This window comes from Tenrec ecaudatus, chromosome 2, assembly GCF_050624435.1.
Source record: "Tenrec ecaudatus isolate mTenEca1 chromosome 2, mTenEca1.hap1, whole genome shotgun sequence".
NCBI classification, from domain to species: domain Eukaryota; kingdom Metazoa; phylum Chordata; class Mammalia; order Afrosoricida; family Tenrecidae; genus Tenrec; species Tenrec ecaudatus.
In genome coordinates, this window is record NC_134531.1 from 144173915 (window position 1) to 144201716 (window position 27802).

The 27802-nt window shown below is 39.0% G+C and overlaps 1 protein-coding gene across 1 annotated transcript; it reads right to left on the minus strand.

Annotated features, from left to right (window-relative positions):
• Positions 1-2545: 2545 nt before the first annotated feature.
• On the minus strand, positions 2546-26919 carry NME5 (NME/NM23 family member 5). Its single transcript, XM_075542694.1, has 6 exons — positions 26809-26919; positions 26289-26435; positions 19638-19843; positions 17448-17548; positions 4711-4907; positions 2546-2551 (listed from the first exon to the last, which is right to left on the minus strand). The coding sequence occupies exons 2-6, from the start codon at positions 26415-26417 to the stop codon at positions 2546-2548; spliced, it is 639 nt and encodes a 212-aa protein (XP_075398809.1). The 5' UTR covers positions 26418-26435; positions 26809-26919.
• Between the last annotated feature and the right edge of the window lie 883 nt (positions 26920-27802).

The window sequence follows — 27802 nt, forward strand, 5'->3', positions numbered from 1 at the left end:
GCATTTATTAATGTAAATAGTTATGTTAATGATTAAAATAGTTTTCAAGTTTTGATCACTTTCATTTTACCAAGCAATTATTTGTATACCTTTTAAATTAGATTGCCTAAATTGTGTATAAATAATGCATTTGGATGTAATATATATGCTTGATAAAATAACTAAATTCACTATCTTCTCATATGTAAAACACAACATGAGAACCATCAGATATCAGCTGTCTATTTCTTAATTAATATAAATGAGACAAAATTTTAAAAACCTAAACTCATTTCCATCGAGTTTATGCCAACTCATCGCCACCTTATTATAGGACAGGGAAAACTGTCCTTGTGAGTTACTGAGACTGTAACTATGGGAGAATTAAATGCACCATTGTTAAAATCATACCCTAAATCGCTATTTTACTACAGTAACATTTGCTGCTTATGAGACAGTGAGTCTCTAAAAACTTTATTTTCAAAAGTTTTTAACATGATGTCACAGTTCCCACTACTGATCCTGAGGGGTTTATCTGACTTTAATTCCATGTGTCAAGCATGTGTCGAGAATGTCTGTACCAATGTGCATCCTCTGATCTAGCCAGATTTGTAAGGTAGAACTGGGACATGGTAGTGGGGAGGAGGAAGCAGCATTCAAGAACTAGAGGAATTATGTGTTTCACTGGTACTCTACTGCACCTTGGTTGAATCATCCCTTCCTTATAATCCTTCTAAGGGGGGATATCCAACTATCTACAGATGGGAAAGGGGGAACCCATAACAAGGTTGGATATATAGCCCCCCAGCCCAAGGGGATGAAAACAGAAATGTGGATGAAGGGAGAAATGGACTGTGTAAGATATGAAATAATAACTATAATATATAATTGATCAAGGAATCACGAGGGTGGGAGGGTGGGGAAGGGAGAGGAGGAAAAGAGAGACTTATACCAAGGGCTCAAGTAGAAAATGCTTGGTAAATGGGGAAAATGATGATGGCAACATATGTACAAATATGCTTGATACAATTGATGTATGGAATGTTATAAGAGCTATAAGAGCCCCCAATAAAATGGCTTTTTAAAAAAGTGATCTAACAGTTATTTAAATTGCTAAAAATTAAGTACATAAATCTTTCAAAAATAATTTCTTAAAAAGTAGAAGTTCGTCATTTTTATAATAATATAGTTTGAGATTTGCTCTTTGTAGAACTTTATTTTAATAAGGTTCTTCTGAAGCTGGCCGGCGAGAAAGCTTAGGTTTATTAGGGTTATTTTCCAGCAGCCAATCAGCTAGCCAAATCTATAGAAGAAAATGGAAACAATCCTTTAATTAATGTACATTTAAATATTCCCTTTCAATTTATATCAACTGAAAACTGAAATAACTTTCAAACTTTCAAAATTACTTTAACAATAAGAAAATTACCAATAAGAATTAAAATAAGGGGTGGCGGGATGAACGGCCTCTTGGCAGAACCTAATTGGCCAGTGGGGAGGTGGGACATGAGACATCCCGACACCCTGCCCCCTCAATTTCTTCAGAAGGAAACTCACGTCCAAAAAATTATATATTAAATGAAAACATTGGGAGGTTTATCTGGGCGACAGGCCCTCCTTGGACAGCCAGCTACCAGAGGCAGGGAGGGAGTTGTGTGTGGGCTTCTGGGGTGCACCTCCAGCTGTGTCAGTGCCATTAGGGTAATAAATTCGGAATGGTGGTGGAAAAAAAAGAGAATTAAAATATTAACTTTTGCTAATAAAATTTTGTTAAATACAAATATATATAGCAGTCTTGAAAGTCATTTTAAAAGCAATTATTTTTTATACATCATGATCAATTAAGATCTTAGCCAAAAGGCAGAGAAGCAATCGATTAAGATTCATACAACATATGCAAGGATGGTTCAACATTAGAAAAACAAGCAATGCAATTCACCATATAAACAAAATAAAGGAAAAGAACTACATGATCATATCAATTGGTATAGAAAAGGTATATCACAAAACTCAACACCTATCCCTGATAAAACACTCATCAAAATAGGAAAAGCAGGGAAATTCCTCAACATTATAAACACCGTAGGTGGGAAACCAACGGCCAGCATGGTGTCGAGGAAGGCTTTCCCTTGGAAACTGAAAAGGACAAAAGATGCTCTTTATCACAGCTCCTACCCAATATTGTGCTGGAAGGCTTAGCCAGAGCTACTAGACATCAAAAAGAAATTAAAAGGCATCCAAACCGGCAAAGAAGTAAAACTATTTTCAGATGATATAATTCTATACATAGAAAACCCACAAGACTTGACAAGAAAATTGTTGGAAATAATGGAAACACTTGGCAGGGTGGCAGACAACCTATAAAAATCAATCAAATTCCTATATACTATGGAAGAGCGCTCTGAAAAGGAAGTCACGAAGATAATACCATTTATAATAGCCACACAAAAGATCAAGTACTTAGGAGTAAACCTAACCACAGAAATAAAAGACTTGTACAAAGAAAACTATAAAATACTACTAGAAGAAACCATGAGTTCTACATAAAGAGAAGAATGTTCCACGCTCATGGCTAAAAAGATTTAACATTGTGAAAATATCAATAGTATCCAAAACAATTTATAAATATAATGTAATTCCAATCCAACTCCCAACATTATTCTTTAAAGAAGTAGAGAAACTAATCACCAACTTCATATGGAGAGCAAGGAGACCAAGATAAACAAAGCACTGCTTAAGAAGAATAAAGTAGGAGGTTTTTCACTTCCTAACCTTAAAACCTACTACAGAGCCATGGTAGCCAAAACAGCCTGGTAATGATACAACAATAGATATACAGACGAACGGAAAAAATAAGACAATCCAGAAAAATATCTACCTACCTACACATAACTGATTTTTTAACACAGGATCAAAATTAAATGGAGAAGACAGTCTTTCAACAAATGGAGCTGGCAAAATTGGGTTTCCATTCACTACACATACAAAAGCAAACTCAAGAGGGGTTAAGAACCAAAGTGCAAACCTCAGAACTATAAAATTCAACAATATGAAATAGGGACAAGGCAACAATAAAGTCTCCATGGAAGAAGCACACCAGCATGTGTGATCCAAGGACTGTAAATAATAAAATCTGAGTTAGTTTATTGTGCCAACCTGGCTGGTAAACACATGTGGGGTTAATTGTAGGGTGGAGGGATAAATGGCTCAGTGAGCCTCGCCTTTCTCATTCTCGGGTTTCTTGTTTTGTGATGGTGGGACCAGGGTGAAGCTGCCTTAGCAGTTCCCTGCTTCAGTTGGCAAGGCTGCTGACTTCCCCGATGCAGCCCTGGGTGCTGGAGCAGCCATGTGGAGATCCCTGCCAGAGCTGAGATGCTTACACATTCCCTGACTCCGCTTTCCTCCTGCAATCAGCATCTTGTATCTGCTTTGTGAGATGGAGGAGGACTTCATGGATTAGTGTCGGACATATGGGCTAATGGGTTAATGTTGGACTTGTGGGCTTGGGCAGCACTGGGTTTGGATGTTTTCTTGATGCACACTTACCCTTTATATAAAACTCTCTCTTACACATGAGTTTCTGTGGATTTGTTTCTCTAAGGTACCCAGACTAACATAAAATCCAAATCAAAAGGAAGAAATGGTTTCAGTGCTTAACTCGTGAACACATGCAGAGTTTGCAGGTTATAGCATAAAGGAGAGCAGAAACACACATGGATTGGTCCTCCGAGGCACCCTCTGACCACGGCAGGCATGTGAGCAGCCCTGCGATCAGACAGAGAGCCTTGGAAAGTGGACTGTGGCAGATGCACTAAGTTACGATGTAATTCCTTATCATTTCATCTTCCTTCTGCCCAAAATTTCTTTCAATTTTTAATATTTTCCCCTTTCTTTTTGATTAAGGCTTTTCCTGTCTTTTATCTAGTGGTGGTTGTTGGGATTTTTGTTTGCTGCTTGCTTCTGGTCTGTGTTCTGTATCATTTTCTGTGCAGGAAATCCAGGAGAAGTAGACCCACAGAGCAGTAGCTGAATGGTGACACAATGAATGCATTTGTAGGTTTGGCTGAATAGTGCCACCAAAGATAAATATACATTTTTAAAAAGCAAAATGGCAGTAGGTATTATCATCTGAAAACATTCCTATTAAAAAAGAGAATGCAGAAATAGGCATGAAAAGTAATTAAAAGGTCATAAAGCTACAAGAGTTAAAGTAACATTGTATTTACAAATGAACAGACACACATTAGAGAATCAGAAAAGAAAATACAGAAATAAGCCTAGGTGCATGTAGGGATGTAGCATATGGCAAAGTGGAATCTCCAATCTATGAAGAAAATATGGATGGTTCATCAAGTGGTGTTGGACAATTGGGAAACCAAGTGGAACTGAAAATAAAACTACCTCTCTATCTCATTCTTTTTAGCAAAATAAATAATAGTTGTATGATCCCTAATAAAACAATTTTAAAAAAGAGTAAAACTGTGAAGAAGACAGTGTGAGGAGAGTTTGGTGCTATGCATGATAGGATAATAGATTTTTAAAAAACATTTTATTAGGGGCTCATACAACTCTTATCACAATCCATACACATACATACATCAATTTTATAAAGTACATCTGTACATTCTTTGCCAATAGATTTTTTAATGGAAAAAAAGTTATACAAAAGGAAGATCTAAAATGGCTATGAAATAGTTTTATAAAATTCTTAAAACAACTCAATACTTTTACTGTTTTAAAGAAACAATGTCCCAAAATTTTTTTAAGAAACATGTCAAACATGAAAATTAAATTTTTAAAATTTCTTACAAAAGGATCTCCTGGCTTTTGCTTACAAAGCTCCGTGAGCCCTTCAAGCAGGGTTGGAATCACATACAGATTTAGATAATCCTTAGCAGCTTGTCCAACTGGAATTGGCTCGACTACCACTGCAAATACAAACGCACTTATTAAAATAAGCACAAATAACCAAATATTACACAGTTGTTAAAAAAGGAAGCCTGCAAAAGATTTTCTGATGATTTTTTAAGGTAACAGAACTATGTAACAGAGCATAATAGAGAAAGCAATCCAAGCCAAGACCCTCGTCACGGTATTTTTTAATCATTTTATTAGGGGCTCATACAACTCTCATCACAATCCATGCATACATCAATTGTGTAAAGCACATCTGTACATTAATTGCCCTCATCATTCTCAAAACATTTGCTCTTCACTTAAGCCCCTGGCATCAGCTCCTTAGACTGCAAATCTTAATGGAATGAGATTGATTGTAGTGATGATTGTACAACTCTTAATACAACTGTTTAAATTGTGTGATATATGAACTATATACCAATAAAGCTATTAAAAAAAGAATTTAAAACATGCCCCCCCACCAACAAAAAAAATCTTTATGGATGCAAATTCCCATATATTTCTTCCATGGAGCAAGTTGGAGAACTCAAATTGCTAATGTTTTGGTTATCAGTCGATTAACCATTGCTTTACCAGGGCTCCTCACAAGAGTTTGGTTAAAAATACAAGCACACAAACAAGGTCCCCCCAACCCCACATACACAGAAATAATAAATCTAGATAATACTGAGTATATCAAACTATTAATAGTGATCATCTAGAACAGTGGTTCTCAACCTTCCTAATGCCACAACCCTTTAATACATTTCCTCATGCTGTGATGACCCCGACCATAAAATCATTTTCGTTGCTACTTCATAACTGTAATTTTGCTGTTATGAATCATAATATAAATACTGATATGCAGGATGTATTTTCATTGTTACAAATTGAACATAATTAAAGCATAGTGTTTCATCACAAAAACAATATGTAATTATAATTCATGGAGTGTCATTTTACCTCCAACACTGCTTTCTACACAGTAGCTGCTCTCTACATAGTAGCTGCTTCCTACAAGTGTGCATGGTCCGCATAAGTACATTGTGTTGCCTACCGTGTCACATACATCTGTATTTGTACGGGGTGTATGTGATGGGGTTGGCGTGATTATGTCACCATGCCGGGTACTCGTGTGTGGGCCTATCTGTATGGGGGGACCCGCTTGGAAACGGAGTGACGAGCGGTGTCTCGGTTGCTAAGAAAATTGGAAATACATGTTTTCTGATGGTCTTAGCTGACCCCTGTGAAAGAGTCATTCAACCCCCAAAGGGGTCGCAATCCACAGGTTGAGAACCGCTGATATAGAAGATTCTGATAGAGTTTGTTTTCAACTTTATCCTTTTCTGCATTTCCATGTTGTCTAATAAAATATTTCTATAGTGAATGGTATTATAAAAAGAAAAATATGAAGGTATAACTAGAATATCAATTTTCCCCTTCACTGCGTATTGCTCAGGGCTCACTGCGTATTGCTCAGGCACTGTTCTATGGGGCACATAGAGCACAGATCTGCAACCCTCTAACTGACCTCTGCCTTGAATGTGGCCCCACAGACCCTTTGAAGTCACTACTTTCACTGGGCCTTGCTCTCTGAATTATATAGTTAGATGTAAGACTTGTCCCTAATCATGATTCATTACATAAAATAATCATTAGCTTTGATCTTAATAGACTGATGGGTAGAGTTAACTGATCTTCACACATTGCTTTTGCCACCCAGCTAGCCAAAAGCTGGCTGAGACCAAAATGCTCACTTGAATTTTTTTTTTCCCTCCAGATAGTTCATCCAGCCTATCTTATTTAGACAGATCTGCGGAGATAATAACACGCACAAAAACAAGACAGAGCAAAATCAAGCAACAGTATACAACAAAAAACAACAACAAACTACTGAGCGCTTGAATTTTTAAATGCCAAACCATGTGAGATCCCAACTTCAGCAGCTCCTGTTTCAAGTAATTCTTTAGTCCTTTTTAGCACTTTCTGGACTTCAGTCTATTTCATCTACTGAAGTTGATAGTCTTTCCTTTCTCCCTGTATCTTTGAGTTTTCCTGACCTTTAAAATGTTCAATTCAGCAACAAAGTTAACATGGAAGAAGCACACCAGCCTGTGTGATCAGCAGATGTTGATAGGATCAGGTCTCAGGCATCAAAGACCCAGAACAAAAAAAATCATACCATTGTGAATGAGGGGGAGTGCAGAGTGGAGACCCTTACAGAAAGGTAGTGGGGAGGAGACAAGCCAGTCAGGGTTCAGCATAGCACCGTTGAAACATACAATTTTCCTCTAGTCCTTTAATGCTTCTTCCCTACCTATCCCCACCCCTATTGTGACCTCAGTTCTACCTTACAAATTTGGCTAGACCAGAGCATGCACACAGGGCACAGCTAAGAGCTGGAAACACAGGGAATCAATCCAGGCCAGATAAACTCCTCAGGACCAATATTGAGAGTAGCCATACCAGGAGGGTACGGGAGAAGGTGGGGGCAAAGGGGGGGAATAGATCACAATGATCTACCTATAACCCCCTCCCAGGGGGATGGACAACAGGAGTGAGTGAAGGGAGACATCAGTCAGTGTGAGACACGAAAAAATGATAATTTATAAATGATCAAGGGTGTCTGAGGGTTGAAGGGTGGAAGAGGGAGTGGAAAAATGAGAAGCTGATACCAAGAGCTCAAGTAGAAAGAAAACGTTTTGAAAATGATGATGGCAACAAATGTAAAAATGTGCTTGACACAATGTATGTAAGTATGAATTGTGATAAGAGTTATACAAGTTCCCAATAAAATGATTAACACATAATAAATAAAATGCTCTTTAACCTGTGTTGTATGTGGAGCAGCATTCCCATAAATTTGCTGCAAAGTTTCAATGATTTGGAATGATATCAACTTGAGTTTTCATTAAAATGTGTATTAATCCTGATTCCCCAAAAAATGTTTTTTCTATGGCATAAAAAGAATCTTTTTTTTTTTTAAGGCATTCTCATGAAACTAAGGAGCTCTGATGGTACAGTGCGTTACATGTCAGACTGTTAACCTCACAGTTAGCAGTTCAAGCCTACCAGCTGCTCTGAGGAAAAATATAAGGCTACTGAATATTGAGGGCACCGTGTACTGATAAAAAGACAAACAAATCAGTCTTGGAAGAAATACAGCCAGAGGACTCTTTAGAGGGAAGAATGGTGAGGCTTTGTCTCATGTACTTTGGAGAGACCAGTTCCTGGAAAAGAACCTCGTGCTTAGTAAAGCAGAGGGGCAGTGAAAAAGAAGAACACCCTCCACAAGTTGGACTGACACGGCGGCTGCAACGATGAGCTCAAACATAAGAACAATGCTGGTGCAAGAACAAAGGATGGCACAGGCCTGGGCAGTGTTTTGTTTCCTTGTATACAGGGTTGCTATGAGTCAGGATCAACTCAATGGCACCTAACAACAACAACAACAAATCCTTTGTAGGGACATACCAAATGTTGTTTATACACTCACCAGTTTATGGACATTTGGACTGTTTCCAGATTGAGGTTGGACCAAATAATACAGCTATAAATATTCGTGTGTAGATTTTTGTGGGGATATATATTTTTTTTTTCTCTATTAGTTGGGTAGAGTCCTGAGTAAAATTGTTAGCAGGGTTACATGGTAAATTTATGCATGACTCTCATTTGCAATAGTTTTATTGGCCTATAACATAATCATATCATGCAATTCAATAATTCAATATTAAGAAGAGTTGTGCAATCACCACCACAATCAATTTTATAACACTTTCTCTGTCTCATATGCATTGTTGTTAGCTCCTCATTTCTCCCCAATACCCCCTGCCATGCCCCTAGGTAATTATTAACCCAGTTACTGTCTCTGTAGATTTACCTGTCCTGGATTTCTTTTTTCTTTTTTAGCATTTTATTAGGGGCTCATACAACTCTTATCACAATCCATGCATATACATACATCAATTGTATAAAGCACATCTGTACATTCTTTGCCCTAATCATTTTCTTTCTTTTCTTTTTTTACATTTTATTAGGGCTCATACAACTCTTATCTCAATCCACACATATACATACATCAATTGTATAAAGCACATCTGTACATTCTTTGCCCTAATCACTCTCAAAGCATTTACTCTCCACTTAAGCCTCTGCATCAGGTCCTCCTTTTATCCCCCCTCTCTCCCCGCTTCCCCCTCCCTCATGAGCCCTTGATAATCCACAAATTGTTATTTTGTCATATCTTGCCTTATCCGGAGTCTCCCTTCTGTCTTGGATTTCATATACAAAAAAAATCAAACAAAACAATGACAAAATAAAACAGAAAAACCTCAATTGAAAAGCAGAAAATATTAAAAACTAGAACAAATTAAAAATGGGTCAAAGGGGAGATCAAACGTCCATCATAATCAACTTGACAAGGCTCTCTGTCTGATAACAAGGTAATTCACAGACCTTAACTGTGGTCACAGGGAGCTCACTGGAGGCTTAATCCATACGTGGACCCTGTAAAGGGATGTTGGGCTTCCACTCTCATCCATTGCCTTCTGCAAACCGGGTGTTTACAATTTAAGCTCTGATACCATTCCCTCCTTTGTATTTGTATTTTATTATTTATAATCCTTGGATCACACAGGCTGGTGCGCTTCTTCCATGTGGACTTAAAGTTGATACCTCACTTAGATGGCTGCTTGTTTAAAGACAAGATTTTAAGAACCCAAACACTATTCCTTCTGCTAGGTGGACACCGTCTGGTTTCTTCACCACACTTTGCTATAGTGCCTATATCTTCAATAACCTCTTCAAGAGGGTGAGCAGCAAGGAAGGCCATGTCATAAGAACCAATTGTTCTTAGATTGGGACTAGAATTAAGTGTGAGCCCAAGATCCATTCATATAGCTATGGTTTACATAAGTCTGGTTCACCTCATTGTCATTTATGTTAGAGAACATTATCAATCATTCCCCTGGAGTATAAGGTAATTCTACTGATAGTATCATTAATTTAGCTAATGGTATAGAATGCAAACACTGTTGAGAAAAGGAAATTATACATACATAAACTGACTGTTCAGATTGAAATACATGAATTGTTGACCCATACAAATTAAAAGCTTAAGTGACTAGACACTATTTAAAGGAATAATGAGGGTTTGGAGTACGGCAAAACTTTCAATAACATTCATTCTATTTATGACTTTTTAAGACACTCTCAAAATGTTTTCCAAAGCAGTTATACCATTTTATAGTAATGTATGGTGAGGGGGGCGGGGGTGTTAATGTCTCTACTTCCTCACCATTGATTACAGCCATTCTAAAAGATCTGTTACTTTGGCCATGTTATCAGGAAGAATCAACCACTGGAGAAGGGTATCATGGTGGTAAAGGGACACTCCCAATAAGATGGATTGGCATGGCAGCCACAAGATGATGATGCAGGACTGGCGATGTTTTGTTCTGTTGTACATAAGGATTTCATGAGTTAGATTCAACTTGATAGCGCTATCTATCCATCTCTAGTTGGTGTGTATGGTATTTCTTTATAGTTATACATTCCAAAAGCCCCTGAGGGAGTACAAAGGACAGACTCTGTGGCCAAAGCATGGTACCCCATTGGACCTGACTGAAGGGCATGCCTAGAGATCAAAAATCAGAGCTTGATCTACTTACAGGTCTTTCTTTTTAAATTTTTTTCTTTAAATTATTTTATTCTTTTTTTTTTTTTTTTGAAATTTTTTTTTTTTAATTTTAACAATTTATTGGGGCTCATACAATTCTTTTCACAGTTCATACATATACATGCATCAATTGTATAAAGCACATCTGTACAGTCTTTGCCCTAATCATTTTTTTCTCTTTTCTTCTTTTACATTTTATTAGGGACTCATACAACTCTTACCACAATCCATACATATACATACATCAATTGTATAAAGCACATCCATACATTCCCTGCCCCAATCATTCTCAAGGCATTTGCTCTCCACTTAAGCCCCTTGCATCAGGTCCTCTTTTTTTTCCCCTCCTCCCTCCCCATTCCCCCCTCCCTCATATGCCCTTGGTCATTTATACATCGTTGTTTTGTCATATCTTGCCCTATCCGGAGTCTCCCTTCCCCCCTTCTCTGCTGTCCCTCTCCCAGGGAAGAGGTCACATGTGGATCCCTGTAATCAGTTCCCCCTTTCCAACCCACTCACCCTCCACTCTCCCAGCATCGTCCCTCACACCCTTGGTCCTGAAGGTATCATCCACCCTGGATTCCCTGTACCTCCAACCCTCATATGCACCAGTGTACAGCCTCTGTCCTATCCAGCCCTGCAAGGTAGAATTCGGATCATGGTAGTTGGGGGGAGGAAGCATCCAGGATCCGGGGGAAAGCTGTGTTCTTCATCGATACTACCTCACACCCTAATTAACCCATCTCCTTTCCTAAACCCCTCTATGAGGGGATCTCCATTGGTCGACACTTGGGCCTTGGGTCTCCACTCTGCACTTCCCCCTTCATTTAATATGATATATATATACATATATATATATACATATACACATACATACACACACTTATATCTTTTTTTTTTTTTTTGCATGATGCCTTATACCTGGTCCCTTGGGCACCTCGTGATCGCACTGGCCAGTGTGCTTCTTCCATGTGGGCTTATTTGCTTCTGAGCTAGATGGCCGCTTGTTCACCTTCAAGCCTTTAAGACCCCAGACACTATCTCTTTTGATAGCCGGGCACCATCAGCTTTCTTCACCACATTTGCTTATGCACCCATTTGTCTTCAGCGATCCTATCATGGAGGTGTGCACTCAATGATATGATTTTTTGTTCTTTGATGCCTGGTAACTGATCCTTTTGGGACCACTCGCTCACTCAGGCTGGTGTGTTCTTCCATGTGGACTTTGTTGCTTCTGAGCTAGATGGCCGCTTGTTTATCTTCAAGCCTTTAAGACCCCAGTCACTATCTCTTTTGATAGCCGGGCACCATCAGCTTTCTTCACCACATTTACTTGTTCACACACTTTGGCTCCACCCGTTGTGTCGGGAGAGTGAGCATCATAGAGTTCCAATTTAATAAAAGAAGGTATTCATGCATTGAGGGAGTGTTTGAGTAGAGGCCCAAGGTCCTTCCACCACCTTAATACTTGACCTATAAATATAGACACATAGATCTATTTCCCCATCCTCCTATATATATTTGCATGTACATGTCTTTGTCTAGACCTCCATGAATGCCCTTTGACTCCTAGCTCTTTCCTCCATCTCCCTTGACTTTCCTCCTGCCCTACTACCATGCTTCATCGCCACCTGGGCTAGAGTATACCTCTTCTCTAAGCAACCTTACACTTGATCATTTCCCACCAGGCCTGCCACTCCCCCTTCTCTACCATTTGGGGTCCCATGTTTTTCCCTTGTCCCTGGGTTTGTTAACACCACTTCCTTACCCCCCCCTACCCCCCCACCCCAAGTCCCCCCAAAACTGTCGGTCCCGTTGTTTTTCCTCCAGATAGTTCATCCAGCCTGTCCTATTCAGACAGACCTGTGGAGTCACTAACATGCACGAAAACTAGACAGAGGAAAACAAAGCAACAGTATACAACCAGACAACAAAACAACAAAAACAAACCACTGACAAAGAACAGAATAAAACAGTTCACAAGAGAAAAGCTTGTAGTTAGTTCAGGGATCGTTTGCTGGCCCTTAGGAGCGTTTTCCAGTCCAGTCTGTTGGGGCACCACGCCCTGGCCCCGAAGTCCACTTTCAGCATTCCCTGGGGACCTTGCCACTCCATTCCCTTGCTGTTCCGCTGCACTCCCCCAGTGATTTGCCTCGGTGTGGTGGGATCAGGTCAGGTGCAATTCCCACACTGTGTCTCCGGTGCTGTCCCCTGTATCGCCCTTAGTCACTGAGGGGCATCATGTCTCATAGTGGGGCCAGCCATGTTGTTCTCTCTGTGGACTGGCTGCTCTACTCAGGAACATCATCATCACGGCCTGGTGGGCCAGGCTGTGCTCCACTCTCTCCTCCTGCCCCTTCATCTGCTCCCGTGTGCTCTGATCAAATATGTCCATCTCCCAGAGCTGCAGAGTCAATGTCGTCCTTTGGAAAAAATTCTTTTCGGGGAGGGGCAGGAATCCACTTAATTTATGGTGCTGGGGCCAGCCTCCCAGACCTCTCCACCGGTTCCCTCCTCCACACCGGGATATTGCGTTCACACCTTGCGACACTGGGTTGAAATTATTTTATTCTTCTATGGGTAATTGGTTTCCTTTTTTTTTTTTTGTCATCGCTGTGTTCTCACTCATCGCCTATCTTGCTATAACTTGATTTTGGTGCATATTATTATCTCTACAGATCTATCTAGATAAGATAGACTGGATGAATAGTCTGGAGGAGAAAACAACGAACCAGTGGATCTGGGGGGACACGGGAGAGGGGGAGGAGGTGGCAAGGAGGTGGTGCTGACCAACCCAGGGACAGGGGAGCAGTAAGTGATCCAAAATCAGCAGCAAGGAGGGTGTGAGAGGCCTGGTAGGGATTCAGCAAGGGCAAGGTAACTGAGAGAAATTACTGAAACCCAAATGAAGGCTGAGCATGATAGTGGGACAAGAGGAAAGTAAAAGGAACTAGAGGAAAGAACTAAGTGACAAAGGGTATTTATAGAGATCCAAAGACTGTAATGTACATATGTAAATATATTTATATGAGTGTAGGGAAACAGATTGATGTGCATATATTTATAGGTTAAGTACTAAGGCAGCAGATGGACATTGGGCCTCCACTCAAGCACTTACTCAATGCAAGAACACTTTGTTCTGTTAAATTGGCATTCCAGGATGCACACCTTCCCGACACAATTGCTGAAGAAAAATGTGTGCATAAGCAAATGTGGTGAAGAAAGCTGATGGTGCTCAGCTATCAAAAGATATAGCATCTGGGGTCTTAAAGGCTTGAAGATCAACAAGCGGCCATCTAGCTGAGAAGCATCAAAGCCCACATGGAAGAAGTACACCAGCTTGTCTGACCACGAGGTATAGAAGGGACCAGTTATTAGACATGAAAGAACTAAAAATCATATCAATGGGTGCCCACCTCCCTGATACTATCAATGAAGACAAACGTGTGCATAAGCAAATGTGGTGAAGAAAGCTGATGGTGCCCACCTATCAAAAGATATAGCGTCTGGGGTCTTAAAGGCTCGAAGATAAGCAAGTGGCCACCTAGCTCAGAAGCAACAAAGCCCACATGGAAGAAATACACCAGCATGTGTGATCACGAGGTGTAGATGGGACCAGTTATCAGACATGAAAGAACTAAAAATCATATTATTGAAAATGTGGGTGAGTGTAGAGTGGAGACTCAAAGTCCATTGGTAGCCAACTGGACACTCTGTACTGAAGGGTTGTGGGGAGGAGATGAACCAGTCAGGGTGCAGGGTAGCAACGATGAAACATATAACTTTCCTCTAGCTCTTAAGTGCCCCCCCCACTACCATGATCCCAATTCTACCTTACAAATCTGGCTAGAACAGAGGATGTACATAGGTACAGAGAGCAACTGGAAACATAGGGAATCCAGGACAGATGATTCCTTCAGGACCAGTAGTGAGAGTGGTGATGCCTGGAGGGTAGAGAGAATGTGGGGTAGAAAGGGGGAACTGATTACAAGAATCTACGTATAGCCTCCTCCCTGGGGGAGGGACATCGGATAGTGTAATATATACAAAATAATAATAATTTATGAATTATGAAGGGTTCATGAGATAGGGGGCAGTGAGGAGGGGGGGAAATGAGCAACAGATATTAAGGACTGAAGTAGAAGGCAAATGTTTTGAGAATGATGATGGCAACAAATGTACATATGTTCTTGACACAATGGATGTAAGTATGGATTGTGATAAGAATTGTATGAGCCCCTAATAAAATGATTTTTTAAAAAAAGATTGAACTAATAAATTATATGATATGTGGATGAAGTGCCAAAAACTGTTTTAAAAAAGGAGCGACATCAAAGAGCGGAGGAAGGTTACATTTTCGGAGGGTTTGGCTATTAATTATACTGGTTGAATACAAAATTGATGATCTTAAATACAAACTCCCACTCAACTTACAATAATAAAAAAAGAAAGTTAAAAAACACAAACACCTCAGCTATTCTAGGTCCTTTACAATTCTATACATGTTTTTTTAAATCATTTTATTGTGGGCTCTTACAAATCTTGTAACAATCCATCATTCAGTGGTATCAAGCACACATACATTATGTTGCCATCAACATTTCCAAAACAATTTCTTTCTACTTGAGCCCTTGATATCAGCTCCTCTTTCTTCCCTTGTCTTCCCTACTCTCCCACTCTCGTGAAACCTTGGTCAATTATATACAGTAGTGTTCTTTCATGTCTTACACTGTCCATATTTGTTCCCACCCCTTGGGGTGAGGGCTATATATCCAACCTTGTGTCCATGCATGTTTTAGAATGAGCTTGTCAATTTCTACATAAAAGCATGGATGAGCTTTGATATGAACTGCATTTAATTAATCAATTTAAGGAGAGCTGTCAAGTAAGCTCTGGACTGTAACTGCAAGGTAGATGCTTCAAACCTGCCAGTTCTGGCAGTATATTGCCCAAAGTGAGCAACAGTGCCCCCTGGGGGTTGCTTAAATGATCCAGAGGGGCTGCAAAAGTAGATACCTACACCTCTATATTGGAATATGAGCTATAGTATAATTTTTCTCATTGTTAGGAAGATGTTGTTTTTTTCTCCCATGGGAAAAACAAAAAGGCTTGATGAGGTTGTTGATGAGGATGTAAAATGGCACTGCCACTAAGGACAATGATTTCGTTGTTCCACACAAAGTTGAATATACATCTATCAAAACCCACTTTGTCCAGTTGGCTCATAGCATCCCTATACGGGCAGAATAGACCTGCCTCCTAGGGTTTCGCGGGCGACAGTGTTTATAGAGGCAGACTGCCACATCTTTGTCCCATGAAATATCTGAAATCAAACCACCAACCATTCAGTTAGCAGCCAAGCACTTAATCACTGTGTTACCAGGGTTCTTTGGTTCTAGCAAATGACAATTATACTCTTAGATAAGCATATTACAGTGTTGACTGCAGCATTTTTCACAATAACCCAGAGGGGGATACCACAGGGTCCAACAACTAATGCATGGATATGCAAAATGTTGTACATACATACAGTGGAATATTACTCAGCTGTGATGAAGAATGAAATACTAATGCATGCCTTGAGGACATTATGCATAATACTATAAGAAGAACTTCCAAATTGAGTTTTTATTCTGTCGTCAGGACAAATACAATTCACTAGTAGGACTAAGCCTATAGTGCTACCACAATAAAAGGGCATCATTGCAAGTTGAAATGTACTTCAAAAAAATACAGGGGAAGGGGAAGCAGAAGCTAGAGCAGAGAGGTGTATACATGAAACAAGACTTACCACAATCACTGAAGTTAAATGATGGTTTTACTGGATGTCTATTATATTATTGGGGGATCTTACAGATATTATAACAATCCATACATCAAATCTCTAACAAATCATTTTATTAGGGGCTCATACACCCTTATCCCAATCCATACATACATCCATTGTGTCAAGCACATTTGTACATTTGTTGCCATCATCATTCTCAAAATATTTGCTTTCTACTTGAGCCTATTGTTTACTTTTCTGTGTGTTTCAAATTGTCTACCCAAAGAGTAACAAAGAAAAAGATAATATAAAAGAATCAATATGTACTATTATCTGTGATCTGTAAGACTAATATATAGACGTGGGACAATCCTTTTATATATAAATACCTATAAAACAGTACTTTTGGTCTTTTAAAAAATTTTAAGAATCAGAGACTTTTAAAATCTTTAAGATAGAGTTTTGGATGTCATTTTTTAATTTTAATGAATCTTCAAGAAAATACTGACAACCAGCTCTACATGACTTAAGAGAAAATGTGCCAGAAAATTTAAAATTGCCCATACTTTACATTTTCTTTATAATGAAAATGTCTTTCAGCTCTCAAAATACAGAAAACAAACAGGACACTTCAGTTGGTATTTACTGTTCCACCTTAAATTTACTTACTTCTGAAAGTTAGTTTATCACAACAGAATGGAGACAAAAAGGGGGCCTAGGAATGATTGCTTTCACAACTGCATCAGTAAATTATTAGAGAAAATAGTAACTCATCACAGTTTTGAAGAGAGGGTTTTTTTTTCTCATTCGTGTGTAATGGACTTCCCTGAATCATTAGAGAAAATTAAAAGTAATAACACAGAAGGAGAAACCTAGATCATGAATATGCTAGTCCAAGAGAAAATAAGGGGAAAAAATACTCTTCCCTCAAGGTCCCCTAGAAGCACAACTAGGTTCTGAGGGAAATGTTGAGCTCTTCATTCTTAGCTTCAACTTTAAATAACTACAACTTGAATCAGATCAAAGGTATTAGTGAAAAATTCTGTTATTTTCTCTCCCACCTATATCTCCCAAGCAAAAAAATAAGCAGATGGAATTGACAAGTGATTTGTGCGCAATGTAACTCACCTTCAGGAAACATGAATCGAATTTCTCTTTCTGCTGCAGCAAAGTCATTACTCCCATGAAGTGCGTTTCTCAGATCATCTGTGCCATAAATGGCTCTTAAGCTAAAAGCAAGTTAGAGACAGCCGTTCAAAGAGATCTCTGGTATTTTTTAAAGCATATGTAGTCTATTTAGAAATTTAACAAGCCATTCTCACTTCTCACATATGGACGCTTTCATATATTTTGACTTTAAGTTAAATCTGTCTGGAAGAAGGTCGAATAGATTTAAACTGCAGGGGTTCTCTAGAAGAAGAGGTGGTGTTTTAGGAGAAGTGAAAAAGGAATGTCTTTTCAAAAGCGCAAGAAACTCATGTTTCTAGACATTAGTTATAATACTGACAACTTTTGTTTCTGACCACCATTACCAAATATTCTTTTAAAATGCCACACCAATTTTTTCCATGAAATGTGAGATCAGCGAAAAATAAGGTTAATCAATCATAAATCCAAATCTCCTGAGGTTTTTAATGACACTTGCATTAAGATATACATTTAGTGAAGGGAGACAATAGACAGTATAAGACATGAAATAACAATATGTACTAGATCAAGGATACACCAGGGTGGGAGGGTGGGAGAGGGAGGGGAAAAACGAGGTGCTTATATCAAGGGCTCAAGCAGAAATGCTTTGGAAATGATGACGACAACATGTGTACAAATACGCTTGATACAACTGATGTATGGAATGTTCTCTGAGCTGTAAGAGGGATAAACAATCTGGAGGACAAAACAATCGGACCAACAGTTCTGGGGGGACATGGGAGAGGGGGAGGGGGGGGGGAAAGGAAGTGGGTGTTAACAAACCCAGGGAAAAGGGGACAAGTGATCCAAAACTGATGGTGAGGAGGGTGTAGGAGGCCTGGTAGGGCTTGATCAAGGGCAATGTAACTGAGAGAAATTACTGAAACCCAAATGAAGGCTGAACATGATAGTGGGACAATAGGAAAGTAAAAGGAAATAGAGGAAAGAGCTAGGAGGCAAAGGGCATTTATAGAGATCTAAATACAGGCATGTACATATGTAAATATATTTATATATGACGATGGGGAAATATATCTATGTGCATATATTTATAGGTTTAGTATTAAGGTAGCAGATGAAAATTGGGCCTCTACTCAAATACCCCCTCAATGCAAGAACACTTTGTTCTATTAAACTGGCATTCCATGATGCTCACCCTCCCGGCATGACTGCTGAAGACGAAGCAGGTGCATAAGCAATGTGGTTAAGTGTCTGGGGTCTTAAAGGCTTGAAGATAAACAGCAGCCATCTAGCTGAAAAGCAACAAATCCCACATGGAAGAAACACACCAGCCTATGTGATCAGGTGTCAAAGAACAAAAAATAGTATCATTGTGAATGAGGGGGAGTGGGGAGTGGAGACCCAAAACCCATCTGTAGGCAACTGGACATCCCCTTACAGAAGGGTGATGGGGAGAAGACGAGCCAGTCAGGGTGCAGTGTAGCAATGATGAAACATACAACTTTCCTCTAGTTCTTGAATGCTTCCTCCCCACCACTATCATGATCCCAATTCTACCTTACAAATCTGACCAGACCAGAGGATGTATAGTGGTACAGATAGGAACTGGAAGCACAGGGAATTCAGGACAGATGACCCCCTTCGGGACCAATAATGAGAGTAGTGATACCAGGAGGCTAAGGGGAAGATGGGGGAGAAAGGGAGGACCTATCACAATGTTCTACAGATAACCCCCTCCCTGGGGAATGGACAACAGAAAAGTGGGTGAAGGAAGACATCAGACAGTGTAAGACATGAAAAAATAATAATAATTTATAAATTATCAAGGGTTCATAAGGGAGGGAGGGGGATGGGAGGGAAAAAATGAGGAGCTGATACCAAGGGCTCAAGTAGAGAGCAAATGTTTTGAAAAATGATGATGGCCACAAATGCACAAATGTGTTTGACATAATGGATGTATGTATGGATTGTGATAAGAGATGTAAGAACCCCCAATAAAATGATTTTTTAAAAGTTATACATTTAAGTGGTTACAATCTAAAGTGAACCCCCTCATTAAACATGTATACAAACTTAGAAAAGTGAAAAGAAATTTCAATCTACAATAATAACATTTTTTTTCATTTTCACATACAAATCAATTCCTTATTTTTCCCTTAAAAAAATTACCTGTCTGGATGTGTTTCCTTAGCAACTAAGCTATTACTTGGTCCCAAAAGCTCTTTCCAGTAGGAGATGGCTTTATGTCTAGCTAATATCATGGCGACAAGTGGTCCAGAACTCATGTAAGCTGTTAAATTTGGGAAAAACATTTTCCCATACTGTTCCACGTAAAAATTACTACAGTGTTCAGGGCTGAGATGTAGTTTTCTTCTCTGTAAGAGAAACAGTCACCAAAAGTATTAAAAAGAACAGTTCAATACCTCAGTTATTAAAAACCTGAAATTAGTATCAATTTGACATCAAATTTGAGATTTCTCTTTGTATTGTGAAGGAATAGAAGAAAATGGAATATCATCTATAAATAAGATTATATGGAGAAGTTACTTACCTACTTAAGAAATACTATCCCAGTTCTGCAGCCTTCCTCAGCATATGGCTTATGACAAATTCATCATATCTCCTTCTTAAATTCTACTGCATGTATCAGTATTTCCTAACCCAGTGGTGTAGCTGTGATCTGCATAGTGGGCAGGTCAAAACCACCAGCACTGCTCTGTGGGAGAAAGACTGGGCTTTCTACTCCTGTCAGTAGTTAACAATCTTGAAAAACCACAGGGGGGCGCTGTGAGTTACCACTGACTTCATGGCAGTGAGAGTTTTGTAAACATTAAAGTAGCAAAATTGAACTTCAGATTTTTTCCATTTATCTTTTGTTAATCATGAAATTTGCCTACACTATTTTGAACTCTGGTGACATAAGGAATAAAATGTCATAGAGGGATTCCAAGTGGACAGTAAGGAAGAACTGAGGCTGGAGTAAGGATGGGGAGATGCTGGAATACACTGTTTAAATTAAAATCTCCATAAGTAATGCAAAATTCTAAAACGGGGGGGGGGGGTCCTGAGAGTATGAAGCTCATCAAGTGACCCATGTGTTACAATTTAGAATTTTAACAGTCCTTCAGATTAGAGAAACTTGGTAGCATTGCGTGGTTCGCACCAAAAGATCTAAACTGCCCAAAATATAAAGCTAGGAAAGACACTTTCTTAGGTGAATCAGTAAACATTGCTATGACCAGGCTCTGATGGGCAAGAAGAACATTCTTTTCTTTTTTTGTTTTATGTATAAGAAAAAGATTTATATACAAGAGCAATTGAACACTAAGGAAACATCCCAGCCCAGATCAAGTCCATAAATCCAATATTAGCCCATATGTCCAACACCAATCCACAAAATCCTCTTTAGACTCAGGAAACACATGTGCAATAACGCCAAATGTAGAAGATCACAGACCAGTGGGTAGACAGTGTTTGGATCCAGTGAATTGGAAACATCTCATTTCTGGCAAGGGTCTCTGCATCAGGGTGGATTCATGTGTCTTAGCTGCTGTGTCTCCAGAAAATTCTTAACAAAGGCTCAGCCACTTTGAAACTGATGTTTGTTCTTATATGAAAATTCACATAGAATTCTAATGGGATCTTGTGCTGCCAGGTCAGCTTTACACGGCTAACCACAAGGACAGCAGTTCAAACCCACCAATCACTCCTCGAGAGAAAGGTAAGGCTATCTATACCTGTAAAGATGTATAGCCTCACAAATTCTATGGCGGTCATTATGAATCAGAACTCACATGATTGGCAGTCAGTGGTTTCTGGATGGTTTATTTCAATCTTCTGTTATTTAAAATGAAGGCATGTGTAAGAGCCCCCAAAAAAGTATTTACAAAAAAAAAATTAAAAAATGAAAATATGATAGTATTTATGATTCTTATACATATTGACTGATTTTCCCCTTTGGTAGATTTAAGAATAAAATCTCCCCTATGACAATGTACTATATATAGCAGGGAAAGTTAATTTATGCAGGTCTGCTCAATAAAGCAGCATAATTTTTAAAAATTAATAATTCACCATTAACTACTAAAGTTGATACCAAAGCAATGATTCTATTGATTGTTTTAAAGTTATATCAGGTAAAATTTTTTTGGAATTAGGTTGAATATTTTCACAAGAGAAATGATGAAAATCAAACACTATCAGTAATACAATGTTGTTAACAGAGGAAAGACTGCCACCTACTGAAAAGATACATATTTTTTTCTCCTTTGACCATTTTATTATTTTTTTTAAGTTTTACTTCATCCACATACCATACAAGTCAATAGTTCACTCATATCAAGGTTTGTAAAACCTTTTATACAATCAATTTTAGAACATTTTCTTCTTTCTTGTACTCATTGTTTTTAGTGTAATTATCTTTTTTAATTGTGGCATAAATATACACAAAACATTCTCCAATTCAACTTCTACATGTATTAATTCAGTGCCATCAACTATACTCTCCGTGTTGTGCGGCTATTATTGATATCCTTTTCCAAATTATTCTACCACCACTAACTCCATGACCCTTCCTCCTTCACCCATGGTAACCATTGGTCCACTTTGGTTTCTTTTTTAAAGTCGTTTTCTTGATATAATAGTCACATTTCATACACTTCCATTGTTGCCACTTACATATCTTTTTGCATTCCATCTGACTCATGTTGACTTTGCACACATTGAGTGAAACACTGCCCGATCCTGACCCATTCCCATGATTGGCTGTGGATCAGATCATTGTGATCTGTAAGATTTTCAGTAGCTGATTTTCAGAAGTAGATCACCAGACCTTTCTTACTAGTCTCTCTTCATCTGGAAGGACCACCAAAACCCATTCAGCCTGAGTTATATTTGTCAAAAATCAAAACCAGGTCTCATTCACTTAACCGCTGAACCACCAATGGAAGGGTTCAAAAAAAATTCAAAGCAATATCAAAGAGAATATCCTAAAAACCTCATTCTAATCTTCCGTTTTTCTCTGACCTCAATAGGAAACCATTTAAAAAAATCCTTCTCCCCATGTTTCATTTTGCAAATACTGACAAACACTAAATGCATATTATTTTTCCTCTTTCTTTCACAAAAGGTTATCTTTTTTTCCCTTTCCTTCCTAACAGGACATAGAGAGTTTCTCATTCATCTTTTTAAATTTAATTGTATATTCCACTTTGTGGATTCAGGGTTTATTGAACTAATCTTCTGGTTCAATACAGCTGGATTGTTTCCAATCTTTTACTAGTAAACAAACACATCTAACCAGTCAATACTGAATTGATTTTGATTCATGGCAACCCCATGTATGACCAGTAGGATCTAAGTGAACATTAATGACACACCCATATACACCATAACACAACCATCAGTCTACCGTGTCATGTTAAGACCAGAGGTTCTATAGGAATGCCTCCGTGAGTCGAAGGGTGAATGCATTTGTAATCTTGGTACATAATTGCCAGAGTCCCTTCAGTGCCACTTACTTTTAGAGTTTAGCTGAATGGTCGCTTTTAATTTGCTTTTTCCTACTTAAAGATTGAGCATCTTTTTATACATTTAAGATGTCTAGGTGCTGAGGGAGGGGGGAGCGGGGAGGGAGGGGAAAAAAAAAAGAGGACCTGATGCAAAGGGCTTAAGTGGAGAGCAAATGCTTTGAGAATGATTGGGGCGGGGAATGTATGGATGTGCTTTATAAAATTGATGTATGTATATGTATGGATTGTGATAAGAGTTGTATGAGTTCCTAATAAAATGTAAAAAAAGAAAAGAGGAGAAAAAAAAGAAAATGATTAGGGCAAAGAATGTACAGATGTGCTTTATACAATTGATGTATGTATATGTATGGACTGTGATAAGAGTTGTATGAACCCCTAATAAATTGTTTTAAAAAAAAGATGTCTAGGTGCTACAACAGTGAAGAACTCGGTGGATAAGCGACTGAAAGCCTGGTGATGTGAATTCATTCAGTGGCTCTGGGCGGGAGCCTGGGTGGCGTGGTGTGGTGGTTACATGTTGGTCAGTAGTTTGAACCAACTAGCCACTCCACAGGAGAAAGACAGGGCTTTCTACTCCTGTAATATTCCCATAAAGAGTACAGTCTCGGAAACCCACAGGGGCAGTTCTACTCTGTCCTGTAAGGTCACCATTGAGATGGAATTGACTCAATTGGAGTCGCCGCAAGGGAGAAGCCCTGGCCATCAGCCTAGAAAACCCTCCCTTGAGTGAGTTCTGCTCTGTCACAGGTGCTTGGTATTGGACGAAATCAACAACCGCTACCATGAGCTATGTGTTTGTTTTCCTGTGCCACATTTTCCTACTGAACTCTTTTTCTAGGAACTCGTTCTACATTCGGGCAATCAGTCCTTTATAGCATGAATTGAATATCTTTTTTTCCCCAAGTTTTCCTTTTTTGTCTTGATCTTGCTTATAGGATTTGATCATGAAGTTTTAAAATTTTCTATAATCTTAATCAGTCCTACAAAAGTGCTTGACACAGTGGATGTATATATGGATTGTGATAAGAGTTGTATGAGTCCTCAATAAAATGAAATAAAAATTTTTAAATAAAAAAAAATCTTAATCAGTCTTTTATCAGTCCTCAGACTTTATGTCACAATAAAAAGGGCTGTTCCAATTTGAGGATAATAAAAAATCCAATAATCTTGTCTTTGAGATCTTACATGGAGTTTAGCCTGGTACATAGTACTTGAATTCTACTTTTTTTTTAAAGGCTACCCAGTTGTCCTAACACCTTCAAAAATGTTCATTTTTACCTGCTCCTTTCAATAAAAGGTTTCCTTTAAAAAAGAGATTCCATACTTTCCTACACTTTTCTTGTTTCATCCTTAGTCTCAGCTTTTAACTAACTTTCAAAGCTCAACTGATATAGTTGTATCTTTTCTGAATACTAATGTATTTTTAAAACACTGACTAAACAGGCATTATGACACTATAAATTTAGGAAAATAAAAAACTGGAAATTTAAAGTAAGGATGGTACAAAAAGGGAAATAAAAAATCAATTCTAAAGGTGAACAAGTGGCCATCTAGTTCAGAAACAAAAAAGCACACATGGAAGAAGCACACTGGCCAGTGTGATCACGAGGTGCCAAAGGGACCAGGTATAAGGCATCATGCAAAAAAAAAAAAAGATATGTGTATGTGTATATACATGTGTGTGTATGTGTATATGTATGTGTATATATATGTATATGTATGTGTGTATATATATATAGACAGAGACACCATATTGAATGAAGGGGGAAGTGCAGAGTGGAGACCCAAGGCCCAAGTGTTGGCCAGTGGAGATCCCCTCATAGAGGGGTTTAGGAGAGGAGATGGGTTAATTAGGGTGCGAGGTAGTACCGATGAAGAACACAGCTTTCCCCCAGATCCTGGATGCTTCCTCCCCACAACTACCATGATCCGAATTCTACCTTGCAGGACTGGATAGGGCAGAGGTTGTACACTGGTACATATGGGGGCTGGAGGTACAGGGAATCCAGGGTGGATGATACCTTCAGGACCAAGGGTGTGAGGGGCAATACTGGGAGAGTGGAGGGTGAGTGCATTGGAAAGGGGGAACTGATTACAAGGATCCACATGTGACCTCCTCCCTGGGAGAGGGACGGCAGAGAATGGGGGGAAGGGAGATCCGGATAGAGCAAAATATGACAAAATAACGATGTATAAATTACCAAGGGCACATGAGGGAGGGGGGAGCGGGGAGGGAGGGAATAAAAAGAGAGGACCTGATGCAAAGGGCTTAAGTGGAGAGCAAATGCTTTGAGAATGATTGGGGCGGGGAATGTATGGATGTGCTTTATAAAATTGACGTATGTATATGTATGGATTGTGATAAGAGTTGTATGAGTCCCTAATAAAATGTAAAAAAAGAAAAGAGGAGAAAAAAAAGAAAATGATTAGGGCAAAGAATGTACAGATGTGCTTTATACAATTGATGTATGTATATGTATGGACTGTGATAAGAGTTGTATGAGCCCCTAATAAATTGTTTTTAAAAAATCAATTCTATTTGTTAATACTCAATACTCTTTCACTTACAAGCTTCAGTGACAGCACTCACCAACTGTAGAACACAACAAAAGGCTCTCAGACCTTAGATGTCCATAGTGGAGCTTATCAGCGTGAAGGGAAAACAAACCTCCACCACCACCACCAGTAGCCTAAACCACCATTCGGAGTACTTCTGTAAAGTGAATAAATGGTGGGTCACCCACACAGGAGAATCTCAGACAGCAGTCAGCAAGGGTGAGATCCACTCAGGTGTAATATATGGAATGCTGAGGAAATTTGTAAAAAGTGCAGGAAGGGTTGAGAGAAAAACTATTCTAATTCAAGAGGCAAAAGGGTTTGTGAACAACTTCTGGAAGAACAGAAAGCAGTGATTGACTGTGAAAGCTGGGACTTGGGGTGGGAGAAGAAAAGGGCATTTCCTTCCAGCCCCCCTTATATCATTTTGAAGTATGCATTAAAAAATTATCACATTTTATCACTTCAAGAATAAATCTAGGGGGTAGAGAGGGGAGGGAAAGGAAAAAAAGAATTAATCTAAATATAATACTCAAGACTAAGAATTCAAGTGGATTATTGCACTGTTCTAAAACAGACTGTGATTGTACAATTCTTCATGATGTGACGGAACTTTTGAACTGCATGACAGTAAAACGGTGTTCTAAAAAGTACATGAAAATAAAGTTTAACAAAGATTTCTTTTAAAGGATCAAAAAGAGAAAAAGGCTTGGTCATCATGCCCACAAGTTACCTGCACAATGGTGAATCCAGATCTGAGAATAATATCTTGTATCTCCTCCTCTTTGTCAACAATATCTGGTTTGATAATGGCCAGAGTTTTTTCGACATATATCTGAGGTGGGGGCATTGCTGCCTCCATCGTGGCTTTTAAGAGCTTCTTAAAAAAATAAATAAAAAATAAATAAAAAGAGCTTCTTGACAGATATCAACTGCAATGACAGTAACGACCCCCCTCCCCCCGATTTAATGTAATTGTGATTAAGAGAAAAAGTATTTGGTGTTTGATTATTTAATTTATAAATCAGTTTCATATGTATACGACGAGGCTTTGAAAAGTTTGTGGGAATATCCCAGTATCTTTTAACTAATTTTTTCCACAAACTTTTTGAATCCCAATTTTCTAAAAGCGTTGGCTCCGTGGTGAGACCTACAATGCGGGCAGGTCACGCCCAGCGTTTCAAGGCCGCATCACAGAGGGGAGGGCTTCGGGGAGGCCAGGGATTAGGGAAGAGCAAGGGCAGGGAGGCTACCTTAGTGAGCCCAGTGTCAGCGGGATCATTGATTATTTTAACTGCTTGTTTTGAAGCAGGACGATGAACGACCAGAGAGGGTCCTTGTGTCCTCTGGGCTGCAGCCACCGGAAGAACTCACCTGTTTGGTAACACATTTGTTGCTAGGAAACCAGAAAGCCCAGCTCAAAGACGGTGGCTGCAGAGGGCCAATTCTAGCAATGTGGCACTCTTCCCCCTCTCTCCCCACCCCTGCTCCTAACCAAGCATGAAACTAACTCACCAGATATTTTTTATTACCCTTGCAAAATACTTAAAGAACTACATTGATTTTTTTTTACATTTTATTCAACATTTATCGTACTTCATTGAACCTCAAGATATGTAATTCAAGCCCACCAGCAGCTCTATCTGCTTACATAAAGACTTATTGCCTCTGAAATCCTATATGGGTCGCCATGAGTCGGAATCAACCAAGTGGCAGTAGATTTGCGTTCTATTCATTTTAGGGATACCGGTACTTCAATTATCCTGACAAGTGAACTGTTCTGGGTAAAGGGTTCAGAGTTCTGCCGCTATGAGAAATATTACAGACTTGGAAACCTTACGGGGTTTCCTTGTCCTATCAGGTCACTTTGAGTCACGATCGACTCAACTGGTTTGGTTTTCTGGGTTTTACACATGAGGACACAAATTCCCCCATCCCACCCACCCCACCCCACCCCACCCCACCCCAGATAATATATGCTAGTAAATCATGTCAAATGTTTTCATTTCACCAGCCCAAACTGTCCTTTTACCCCTAGTTTCTTTACTCACTTAAAAAGTAGTATGCAGTTTGTGAAATAACATTTATTTATAGATCAGTAACATCAGGTTTAATCTAGTCACCTCTAAATTAAGCCCGTGGACAAAGATGTGGGCAACAATTGTGGTATAAACCCAAATCTCAGCTTTCCCCCATCTTTATGTTACAGATATCTTTAACTTCTTTGAAATAAGTTAAAAGGGGCGG

What these genes read in the sequence shown, in the direction of transcription:
- NME5 (XM_075542694.1), bottom strand. Translation starts at nt 26,417, where the DNA reads ATGGAGGCAGCAATGCCCCCACCTCAGATATATGTCGAAAAAACTCTG. An exon ending in CTGGATTCACCATTGTGCAG is followed by an intron (nt 19,844 to 26,288) that starts GTAACTTGTGGG and finishes TTTCTCTTACAG; the next exon opens with AGAAGAAAACTACATCTCAG. An exon ending in TCGATTCATGTTTCCTGAAG is followed by an intron (nt 4,908 to 17,447) that starts GTGAGTTACATT and finishes TTGTATTTGCAG; the next exon opens with TGGTAGTCGAGCCAATTCCA.